The sequence below is a fragment of the Oryzias latipes genome, chromosome 1 (genome assembly GCF_002234675.1).
Source record: "Oryzias latipes chromosome 1, ASM223467v1".
Classification (NCBI taxonomy): domain Eukaryota; kingdom Metazoa; phylum Chordata; class Actinopteri; order Beloniformes; family Adrianichthyidae; genus Oryzias; species Oryzias latipes.
In genome coordinates, this window is record NC_019859.2 from 3665007 (window position 1) to 3677791 (window position 12785).

Sequence of the window (12785 nt, forward strand, 5' to 3'; positions counted from 1 at the left end):
TTAATTTTCTTATTAATTATAGAAAAAAAATGCCACGAGAACATGTTAAAAACACCTAAAACACATTTGTCATGGAAGTGGGTCTTTAACAGAATAAACAAAAGGGATTAGATTAACAAGCTAAATGAAAAAATACAACAAAATTTTAAAGAGTGTCCTTCTCTCTGTGAATGCGGTCAGGACTGTAGTTGGCCACACCTCCATTAAGGGGTTGCTGTGTGCTATCAGGAAAGCTTTCTGCTTGTTGAAGAGATGATCCTCTCCAGCCTCTCGTCTGAGTGGGAGAAGCTGATGAATCATGAATGACTGCACTTTACATCAGAATAAACCATGAGACTAACGACAGTATTAGCGTTTAACCCAATTGGACACTAAAAAGAAACGGTAGTGCAACACATGCTGCCGTAAACATTTGATTCTGTGACAGCCGAGTAGCTGAAAGTGCAGCTGACATCCTCTTCTTAGGTGTAAGTGAGCGCTAAAATGGACTGATAGATTTAGGTGTGTCTTGCACGCCAGCTGTTAAACTGAAATAGACATCTTTTTATTCAGATACTCAAGGTAGGCAGTGTTTATGTGGAGGCTTAACCTCAGACGCTCCGAAATGAAAGGTTGTGGGTGAAATCACATTTGCATGAGATGCATGTTGCTTAATAAAACATGAAGGATCAGACTTGTTTTTTTTTTCTTCTGTTGTTGGAATGCTGGGTAATGAGATTCAAACATTCCAACCAAGACACACTAAGAGAGGTGAGGATCATGCATCTGCTGCTGGGCCTGCTCTGCTTTAATCTGTTACACCACGGTCATTCCTGCACACTCTTTAGTCTCTGAGCTCCTTTGTTTTACGTCAGCATACATTCAGGTATGGTGATTACTGGGAGACGTGTTTCATCTGTTTATTTGGTTATCATTAGGCCTTTTATCTGAGCTGAATTCCAATGGGCATCATCAATTCCTGCAATTATCTTTGATGATATTTTGTTTAAGCATTAAAGTTATGGTTTCATTCATATTTATCTCTTCACTCCTACTGCAGTTTTAGTACTACAGACTAACCAGTGACTTTAGTGCCTCGAAGTAAAAAAAAAAAAGAGATTGTTTTTGATTGTTGTTTTTTTTAAAATGTACATTTAGGGTCACAATCTTTGTCAAAAATACTTCAGATTTTCTAAAAATTATGGTCACGGTTAAAACAGTTTACTGAATGTTTTCTACAGTTTTGTTTTGTTCTTTTACTTTTTTCAAATATTCCGCTCAGAGCGTGATTTGCTGTTTGCTGTCAATATCAAAATCTCAAAGAGTAGATTTTTGAAATTATCTCTGCTGACAGATTTATTCCACTTGGCACAGTCATCGTGCTGGCACATCCAGCATTTGTTACTTCTGGATAGGAAGCATATCTTACTGTTTTTTTTTTTTTGTGCCTGCGGTTTGTACAAAAGCTGCTGCGCTGAGGATACTCGGTTGATAGGACTGTGGAGTAAAAAGAGAAAAGGTGTTTTTCACCTGAGCTCACTAGAAAAGTGTAGTTATGCTCAACAAACCAAGCATTGGTTTGTATACTTTTTAAATTTTAAGCATCAATCAGACAGTTTTAGCTGCCTTTCCCCACATTTTTAACCACTAAAGAACATGATTTTAACAAATGTCCAAAAGACAACGCAGCAGAATTATGTTAACAAGCTGCTCTGCGCAGCTTTTCATTCAATCCTTTGACTCTGTGTTAAGGCATAATGGAAGCAGTTGTGTCACGATAGCTGGATTGCAAATGTTAGATATAAAATAAAATGGTTTCCATGTGTTTTGCTCTTATGGTTTTGTATTTGACAACACTTTCAATTAAGTTAATAAGAAACTATGTAATTTTGTCTATTTAGAGACTGATAAATTGATTCACTTTTTTATTTTATTTCATTTGTTTGTTCCTTTAAAGTCAAACAATGACTATCAGAAACCAACAATTTAAATAATTAAACTGCAAATGGAAAATGTCAGTAATCTATGTTCATATAGTTTATTTAAGCATTAAGCTGGAGCATCCACTAGGGCAAGGTTATCATGGAAAATGTAATTGGATTTTAAAATGCAGTCTTTTTATGATTATTTTTCAAAATTCTAATTTTTTGTTTATGTGCTCAAACATTTTTACTAAATACAGTATCTCTTATATCAGTACAATTGAATTTAAATGAAGCTGTTAATCTGTTGTTTCCATTAAAAAAACAAAAACAAAGCAAAATTTGTCCAAAACCAAATTAGCTTTTATTTTTCACAATCACAATACACAATCAAACAATAAATCTCTCATAAATATATAAAAAGATCATGAAATGGTGAAAAAGCTGCACACAGATTTTAAATTAGCCATTATATCATTCAATATATTTCATTTTGCTTTAAAAACCTGTTCAATATTTTAAAACAGCATTTTAAAATATTCATTTTATTCATGTGAAATATTATTATAATTCTACTTCTTTTTTCAGAACCTTGGATTTCAAAATGAATATTTTCCTAAGTAGCTTTGTTTTTATTTCATGTTGCTGTTTTTCACAATGGCTGATTTATTTCGTGAAGAGCTTTTTCAGGAGACTGTCTCTGTCTGTCAATCAAACCAGACAAGGCGGAGACACTTTTGTGATTGGCTATTCCTTTACTCAGACATGAGCAGCAGCACCCTGACTACATTGATCGAAGATGCTTCAGCGAACGTGACGGCGCAATGCACTCTCTTCAACACTAGGGGGAGTATGCACCTCAACACATCCACAGTGTTACCATAAATTGGGCAGTTTTGGTTCTAAATTTCCGGATAAAAGTGGCTTTGGGCGAGTGTGCATAATTCGGGTGATTTTGTGGTCGGTTTGGCAATTTTCATCTTCTCATTAACATCTAGTAGTGGTCTAAGTTAGGCTGGGTGGCTGTTGGAGTTCCACAAAACTTCTATGAACTGGAGTTCCATAAACGCAACATGCCGCTTGTGGGAGGGGCTACCAGCTAATGTTTTTAGCCTGATAGCCACTTGGAGCGGTTGCCTGTGCTTATCTTAGTAAAAATGCATGGATGCACAATGTACATAGAGTGTTAAAAGATCAGGTTTATTTATTTTGAATAGTTTCACATGATAACAATGTTTCCATGTTTGAGTTCATGAGATCATCCCAGAGAGAGGCTCTGCTTCAGGTCCTGCAGTCAAACTACGTCTTAAATTACGTGTAAATCAGAGAGCCCGGCACATAAGTGTGTTTGATTTTTTTGATTTGATTTGAAATGGTTTATTTCAAGCAATTAAGTAGAAATAATACACAACAGCAAAATAAACATCAGTTATACATTCATACAGTAACTAATCAAACTTAGGATAATTAGACATATTAATAAATATTGCTTGAAAGGGAGTGGAAGGAAGCGAACTTATATAATCCCACCCCGTTATACTATAACCATTTTATTACATGATTTATCAATATCCGGTTCCCAGTTTTTATCAGACAGAATTAAAAATCATAAGATATCGATAAAGCACATGACAAAGATGAATTACTTAAGTATTACGTCAAAAATAACTATTTTAGAAATCAACATGGCAAATGCAGATCAGTCATCTGAAATATATGCAGATTATGTTACTTATAAAAGCCATTCATATGAATAAAACATAATACTATATCAGTAAAGTAGACACACTGTTTCAGGAATTTTCATAGCAAAATTTCATCAAGTATCAAAAGTTAAAAACATGTGCAAAATTATGCTACATTAGGAAAGATTTTTGAATCAATTTATCAATTTTTGGAGAAAGTGAAGTAATATCATTAAAAGTCAATCAATTTAACAATTTTCAATAAGTGATTAATCATTTGTTTTACTTTTTTAAATATTTTTTTTGTATTTTTTTATTTATAATAAAGTAATGCTGTAGGGGAAAAGTAAAAAGGGTCCATAACTGTCGATTGTCCAAGGTTGGTATTTCTTCTTTTACTGATAACAGCCGTTCTTCTGGGTTCAAAACAGTTAATAGTTCTCTTCGATGTTATGTCTGCAGACATTAGATTCAGGTCCATATCCTTCTTCAGCTGATATCAGCGGCGGTGAAAGTTAACGTCAAGTTTTCTGCAGGTCAGAGCTCTGCTGTTATTCAGGTTACGTCAGACATACAGAGAAAGTGATGAATCCACGTGTCATATTCCTTGAAATTATTTGGCTCTTAGGTTTATTACTCCATGTTGTTTCAGACGACCGTGATCAAATACTTCTCAAAGTCCTTCATGGTGCTCACAACCAAAACCTTGGACCGGTCCTCTGGACCGAGCGGTTTGACGTAAATCCTGCAGCCTTTAACCCAAGTGTTCTCAATCTGTTTACGCTTCCTGAGAAGCCGTGCCTGTTTTGAGATTTCAGCATTCCTTCTGGTCAGATGGTCGTTCAGATAAGCAGCCGAACCTTTCAGGTGTTTCCTTTGGGTCATCAAAGCTAGCTTGTGTTTGTGATTCACAAACCTGATGAGGATCGCTGGTTTATCCGTCTCCTTTCTCCTGGGGAGCAGGTGGCAGGTCTCGATGGTATTGAGATCCAGGGAAATCCCTTTAAATGTGAGAAATGAATGTATTTGCTGCTCCAGAGACTCTGCACCGATCTCCGTGGCGGAGCGGATATAGGTGCGGGCGTGCGGACGGACGGACAGACGTACTAATTGTCCACTGGGGAAAGTTGTTTTCATAGTAAAACATTTCTTCATAAGCTTCATAAGCTACTGAATTATTGTATTCATGCATATGCCTTTAGTTTGTTTTATTTTTGATAAAACAATGTATGGTGTATGTCTCAACCATTCACAAAGCAACAAGAAATTACATTTGCGCTGATCAATTTCCCATTTCCACGTCGATTATTACCGACATCTGCAGCTTGTCAGATGTAATTAAATGGAGGGAAATAAAATGCCCCATCACAATGCGTAATGACGCACAATGGCTGATCTTGCGCTCTTAGAAGATGTGGCAAATGGAAGAATTCGGAGTTAACGCATCTTTAGACAGCAAGAAGACTTGCTGGCAAACGAGGACGAGTGGCTTATGAGCCGGTTCCGACTTCCTCGAGCCGTCCTCTTGGACCTCTGCGGGCTTTTGGGCCCGGCGTTACAGAAGAGCACTCGGAGGAACCACGCCTGTCACCCGGTGCATCTGGCGCTCCGGTGCCCCCCCCCCTGTGGCAGAGACACTCTGGCAATGGAGCGCTAGACGTTATTTTGCCTCGACTTTGATGTCCGACCGTTACTTCTTTATTTCAGTCAGACAACTCTTGCAGAAGAACATTTATTTCACGACATCTTTAGGTTTTCACAACATCTTTAGGATGACATTCACAATTTGATTCACAACTTCGTTTTGGCATAAGGCTCCGTTCAATTCCTTGAGACAATTATTTTTCCATACACTTTCGGGTAACAACCCCCGTAACGGAGCCCACAGGTGGAAGCCGGGGAGGAGGGAGGGGCAAAGAATGAGCGCTGAAGGTAAGAGAGAATGAACAATTGTACACCTGACTTAAATAGGACGCTAAGCAGGTGGGTTAATTAACAGACCCGCCCTAGGGGAGTAACCTGCAATTCTGCCGAGTGTCTGCCCGAAATGCGACGAGTCGCTTATTTCAGTCAGACAACTCTTGCAGAAGAACATTTATTTCACGACATCTTTAGGTTTTCACAACATCTTTAGGATGACATTCACAATTTGATTCACAACTTCGTTTTGGCATAAGGCTCCGTTCAATTCCTTGAGACAATTATTTTTCCATACACTTTCGGGTAACAACCCCCAACACCAAGATCATCCAGAAGAAGAAGAAAATGTAAATGTATAATGTATAATCAGTGTGTAAATAAGATGAGGTGTGTTTTCGGCAGCATTCCATTTTCACTTCATTTCATTTCATTTCATTTCATTTTCCAGTATGACTGCTATGTGTTTACCCGGCACCATTGACCGTTTGGCCGCTCCCTTCGAGAACCACTCTACGAAGGGAACATGCTATCTAGTGTATCTGCTATGTGTTTACCCGGCACCATTAACCGTTTGGCCGCTCCCTTCGAGAACCACTCTACGAAGGGAACATACTATCTAGTGTATCTGCTATGTGTTTACCCGGCACCATTGACCGTTTGGCCGCTCCCTTCGAGAACCACTCTACGAAGGGAACATGCTATCTAGTGTATCTGCTATGTGTTTACCCGGCACCATTGACCGTTTGGCCGCTCCCTTCGAGAACCACTCTACGAAGGGAACATGCTATCTAGTGTATCTGCTATGTGTTTACCCGGCACCATTGACCGTTTGGCCGCTCCCTTCGAGAACCACTCTACGAAGGGAACATTCTATCTAGTGTATCTGCTATGTGTTTACCCGGCACCATTGACCGTTTGGCCGCTCCCTTCGAGAACCACTCTACGAAGGGAACATGCTATCTAGTGTATCTGCTATGTGTTTACCCGGCACCATTGACCGTTTGGCCGCTCCCTTCGAGAACCACTCTACGAAGGGAACATGCTATCTAGTGTATCTGCTATGTGTTTACCCGGCACCATTGACCGTTGGGCCGCTCCCGTTCACCAGGGGAGCATACTATCTGAAGAGAGAGAGAAAAAGAAGACTGGAGGGGAGCCAACAAGATTACACAACCTGATTCAATTTAAACACCATGCATTTTATACTCATCATTCGCGGCTTCTACTTGAGGGAGGACTTCTCTTAAGATAATTATTTTCCTTACGCTTTAGGGTAACAAAAACCCCCAACGCCAAGATCATCCAGAAGAGAAAATGTGAATGTATAATCAGTGTGTAAATAAGATGAGGTGTGTTTTCGGCTGCATTCCATTTTCACTTCACTTCATTTCATTTTCCAGTATGACTGCTATGTGTTTACCCGGCACCATTGACCGTTTGGCCGCTCCCTTCGAGAACCACTCTACGAAGGGAACATGCTATCTAGTGTATCTGCTATGTGTTTACCCGGCACCATTGACCGTTGGGCCGCTCCCATTCACCAGGGGAGCATACTACCTCAAAGAGAGAGGGAAAGAAATGAAATGGGAGCCGACATAAGAAGTACTCCTACCTGATCTTAGAACGTAAAGCCCACGTCCGCAAAACGCTGGCGGAACTATAATTTTAGCCGCCATGGACGACCCTAGGATGACACAAACTTACATCCAATACAATGCTCCCGATGACATCCTATGCCATGAATGAAATAACCCCATATTTGAAGCTTCCATCACATACTATGACGGGGTTAACGGCCATAAACATTTCATCTGGCATAATATTCACACAAGCTTAGTAAAATCCATTATTCTAAGCTGCCATCACACTATGACGGGCTCGACGCCATTATATACACATCATGCATGCTACTCACGCAGGCTTAATAACTGCCATTATTACGAACTCCAACGACAATACCACAACGAGCTTAACGGCCACAAAGTTTTCTCCCATTTGGCATACCAATTAAAATGATTGAATTGATACAACTTAGAGCAACCTAAATTTTGAGGCTTCCACCTGACAAATAATTTTCTTTCAACATTTATAATCCAAGAATTTCACACTCATTCTGCAGCTGACATAGATTGATTCAAGCCAGAAGTGTCCTTGGAACGCAGAGGAGGTCCACCACCCCTTCACTTTCAGTGCAGCAATAGGTACGTTGAGCAGTCATCGTTGCAGCACCAGATCAGGGAATGCATGGGTGACATCATTTCCTGGAAACGGAGAAGCTGATCGGGGCGTGAGGGTTCGCAGGCTCAGGATGCGATGCATAGATAAAAAAAACAAAGCAGTATTAGTCTTGACAAGAATATATAAATAACCCAGAAATTGATCAGTTTCAAAATGATTGAGATAAATTAAATAACAGTGCTTTTAAAAACAAATCTGAGAAAGTGAAATTTAGTAGATAGTTAAGGTAAAGACCCATTGTGGATTTATCGCACCCTAGAAACCACCATAATTACAAATTCCAACAGTGAAATAATAGTGAAATATATGACCTGCACGGAATCTTAACACCAATTTTTTGTTTTATATATTCCAATGATAAAAGTAACCTTTGACAGTTTCAGAGGGACGCACCTTCAGGAGGCCATCGAGGAGTAGGAGTAGTAGATGGGAAGAGTAGCCAAGGAGATTTGTAGATGAGGAAGGTCAACATCCCACGTAGCAGAGGATTACAGCTCGGCTGGATTTGATGCCTTGTATATGATATTAATGGTTCTCAAATTTTTTATTTAGCCAAGGGCGACTGGATACTGCAAAAGAGAACTTGAGAGCCATGAGGGATCATGGTTTTGATATTATTTTTGCTAGACTGAACCTTAAGCATTCAGAGGCGGAGTATAACAAGCCTCCAAATGGGGATGCATCTAGCAGAGTGCCATCTGCTTAGAAAAGGCAGACCGAAGACTGACTTGTGGACACAAGATTTAACTCTTGAACTAAGCTTGAGAGCGCAAGTGATATATTTCCTATGGTCAGGGTAGAAGTTGCTCAAAGTGTTAATTAACCAAGTCAACCGATGACACAATACTATCATTCAATATTGAAACAGCCTTAATATAATCTCCAAGGATGAAATAACCGGACGACCCCTTAAGAACCATCAGAGCTGTAGATTCTGGCGGCCGGTCAAACACAAACCACTCTTCTTAAATCCTTTTCCCCCAAACCAGAAGGCGCAGACACAGGAGAACAAGTGGAGGAAGCCTGAAGACACAACAGTCATCACAAAACCACTCCAGGCATAGAGAGGGAAAGATCAAACGCAAAACACGAAAATCCAGAACAGGAACACGCGGCCCAGGATCGAACTACCCCCAGCCGAGAAAACAAGGCCGCGACGAGACCGACACACTCACTAATGCGGCCGACGCAAGTCCCTGAGGACAGGGCAGGACCCACTGGGGTACACAGAGCAGGGAAAAAACAGGCGGAGCAGAACGTGCGGGGCAATGAATGAGGATCGCTGAGTGAATAAAATGAGCCATAGACGCTGCATAAGAGAGACCAATCATAAGGGAAAATGTCCATAGAGCAGAGACGGGTCCAAGAAACACTGATTCACATTCCAACTAACCAGCAGCTACAACAACGAAGAAAACAAACAGAAGAACCGCCATAATAATAAAGCCAGCATCAAATTAAAGACAATCAAGATTTACACACAGCTCCCAAAGAACAAAACAGCAATAGAAAACAAATGCTAAAAGCCACGATAAATTCAGCCAGCATGAGAAACCTGTCCAAACAAGGACTGCCAGCCTTCACAACCACAGAAAGGACCCCACGACCCCTGAAAAAAAAAAAAATAAAACAACCGGACGACGCAGAACTACGCAGCAGAAAAAGAATCAGAAGTGCATCATAAAGGACCCGGAAAAAACTACAATTCCCAGGGTCCTTAGGGGCGTGACGTCACCGAAGTAAACAGGAAGTGAGACGCAGCCATAGAAAACTACATGGGAACAGTACCGCACGACGCTCACCGTGGATAATTGGGGTGACCACGGCAGACGAGAAGACCCGACTACTCCTGATCGGGGGGCACGGACATCCCGAACATTGCGGAAAGCACACCCCCTGCAGATGCACGCGACCGCGGCGAAACGAACGCGCCGTGCGCCGTCAGCCGCCCGCGGATCGGCAGCCGCCCGCGGATCGGAGGAGAAATTAAGGAGAGCAGACGCGGCGAAACCAAAACCCCACATCAGAAAGATGGGGATCATCCTTCCCAAGGACGGGGGAACACGGCAAGACGCCGAAAGAGAAGGAGACCCGCGGGCTCGGAGACCGGCGAAGAATGAGCGCTGAAGGTAAGAGAGAATGAACAATTGTACACCTGACTTAAATAGGACGCTAAGCAGGTGGGTTAATTAACAGACCCGCCCTAGGGGAGTAACCTGCAATTCTGCCGAGTGTCTGCCCGAAATGCGACGAGTCGCTTATTTCGGCCACGGTCCGAGGTTGTGAGGCTGCAGCATTTACGCCGTCTGCCACCGTTTGCCACTCACGTGCCTTTTTGGCATTAGTAATGCCCACACTGTGCCCTCCAAACAACATTATTCTCCTCTTTTCCACATCGCCAACGATAACTTCTACTTCACATTGAGTGAAGTTACGTTTTTTTGATTTCCTCTCTGTGTTTGCCTTGATTTCGCAAGCCATGAATATTAATTTGTGGGCGTTTCGCGGACTATTTATGTGCAACTATGGGTGTGTCATGAAGCCGCAAAAGCTGCGCTGCATTTAGAATCGGTTGTGATTTATTAAGGGAAAGATGCGTAGGATGTGCGTGCGCACGGTTTAATAAATCCAAATATTTCTGTGCGTACGCACGTCCTATGTTTCATCCGTACGCCACTTCTGATGGAAATCCTACGCAAAGTTTTATAAATGAGGCCCCTGATTTATAATCATTGTCTCAATGAAAATAGAAAACATATCATAAGGTTCAGGAGGCCCGAGCAGGCTTGTTCATAAATATGCCATCTATCTGACTGGCACACCGCAGAGCGGGTATCGAGGAATATGAGTCGATTTCCATGGATCAGCAAATGAGCGTTTAGATCCGGCCCACATTCACTGATTGACAGATAGACTCATTCTCCTGAAAAAGCTCTTCATGAAATAATTAAGCCATTGTGAAAAACAGCAACATGAAATAAAAACAAAGCTACTTAGGAAAATATTGATTTTGAAATCGGAGGTTCTGAAAAAAGAAGTAGAATTATAATAATATTCCACATGATTAAAAATGAATATTTTAAAATGCTGTTTAAAATAATGAACAGGTTTTTAACGCAAAATGAAATATATTGAATAATGTAATAGCTAATTTAAAATCTGTGTGCAGCTTTTTCACCATTTCATGATCTTTTTATATATTTATGAGAGATTTATTGGTTGATTGTGCATTTGCATGAGGTCATATTTATTTATTTAAATATGAACAGTATAGGACTCCAAATTCAATGGGCTTCACACCATCAATTGTATAGTAAAGATGAAATCATAAAGAACATAAATTCATTCAATTTAATCGGTAATGGCTCAACTAAACTAAACAGACTAAACTAAACTGGGCATCCCTGTCCTTAGACCCTCCTTCTCGGTAAGGAAAAACCGCTCCTCTGTAGTGGAACCACTTTCTTTCTAACTTACGGGTTACTTGTTCAAGAGAACATGTTTCAGCGTTAAACCACGGTGCTACTCGGTTTTGTCTAACAAACTTAGCTTTCAGGGGGGCAACAACATGGAGTGTACTCCTGAGGGCTTGTAAGGCATCAGTAACAAACTGGTCGTTTATACTAGGACTGATGGTATGGGGGCTGGTCTATTTGCTCAGCATGTTACTAAGTTTTGGTTGAACTGTGAGTTCAAACTCAGACACAGAACAGTAGATAAGGTTATTCTAAGCTCTTTTTTATTCACTGGAGCAGTAGCATGTTCTAATGTAAACTGGAAGGTAATCAGAAAGTGATCAGAAATGATGGGGTTATGAGGAAGGACACTCAGCTGGCTGATCTCTATACCATAGGTTAAAACAAGGTCCAGAGTGTGCCTGTGACAGTGAATGGGTTCATTTACATTTTGGGTGAAACCAACATCATCTAATAAAGCTGCAAAAGCATTTCCTAGACTGTCACTGGGGTCATCAACATGAATCTTACAATCCCCAATATTATAATTTGATCAGAATCTAAAACAGTAGTCGATAGCTTCAATCAGTCTAACATAGTCATCCTTGTTGGAGCCAAGTTTCTGTTAAGGCTAGTAGACTGAGATTGTTATCATGAATTAACTCATTTACTAAGAGGGACTTAGAGGAAATGGATCTAACGTTTAAGAAACCGCATTTAATTAAATCATAATTCTGCTATTACTTGCTGATACATCTAATGTATTGAACCATTTCATTTTAAGGATGATTGGATAAAAAAAAACATACCGGAAATTACATTTTTGTAAAAGCCAAGCTTTGGGCGGCAGTGGCATAGGCGGTTGAGCAGGTTGTCCAATGATCGAAGGGTCGGCAGTTTGATCCCCACTCCCCCCAGCCAACTGTCGTTGTTTCCTGGGGTAAGACACTTCACCCTCCTTGTGGTTCCTTGTGGCTACAACAGTAGCTTACCATCACCAAGTATGAATGAGGAGTGAATGAATAATGGACACTTGAGCATCTGGAAAAGCGCAGATAAATCTAATCCATTCTTGTTATTAACTCAAGAGTATGTTCTGTGTTTTTTAGGTTCTCCAGCTTGGTTCAGACATTTTGCCTCAATACAAGCAGGAAACTCCAAAGACACCACCGCACATCATCCTGCACTATTGCCTCTTCAAAACCACCTGGGATTGGGTCATCCTCATCCTCACCTTCTACACCGCCATCATGGTGCCCTACAATGTCTCATTCAAAACAAAGCAGAACAATGTCACCTGGCTGGTGGTGGACAGCATTGTGGATGTCATTTTCCTTGTGGACATCGTTCTCAACTTCCACACCACCTTTGTTGGTCCAGCCGGGGAAGTCATCTCAGATCCAAAGCTCATCCGCATGAACTACGTGAAGACCTGGTTCGTCATTGACCTGCTGTCCTGTCTGCCTTACGACGTCATTAATGCCTTTGAGAACGTCGACGAGGTGAGTGAGCTTTGGTTTTAGTTGTCACAAAAATGCAGCCGCTGGAAACAAAGGCTTTGATTTGTTTTAAAAGATGCAAGAGTG

General features: G+C 40.9%; 1 protein-coding gene across 2 annotated transcripts in view; it reads left to right on the forward strand.

The window, feature by feature from the left end:
• The window catches only part of LOC101170816 (potassium voltage-gated channel subfamily H member 1), a 66232-nt gene that overhangs the window by 6385 nt on the left and 47062 nt on the right, over positions 1-12785 (forward strand). For both annotated transcript variants that reach the window (XM_023954282.1, XM_023954290.1), the window contains exon 6: positions 12309-12701. In XM_023954282.1, coding sequence (XP_023810050.1) covers positions 12309-12701 — 393 coding nt within the window. The remainder of the gene's footprint in view (positions 1-12308; positions 12702-12785) is intronic.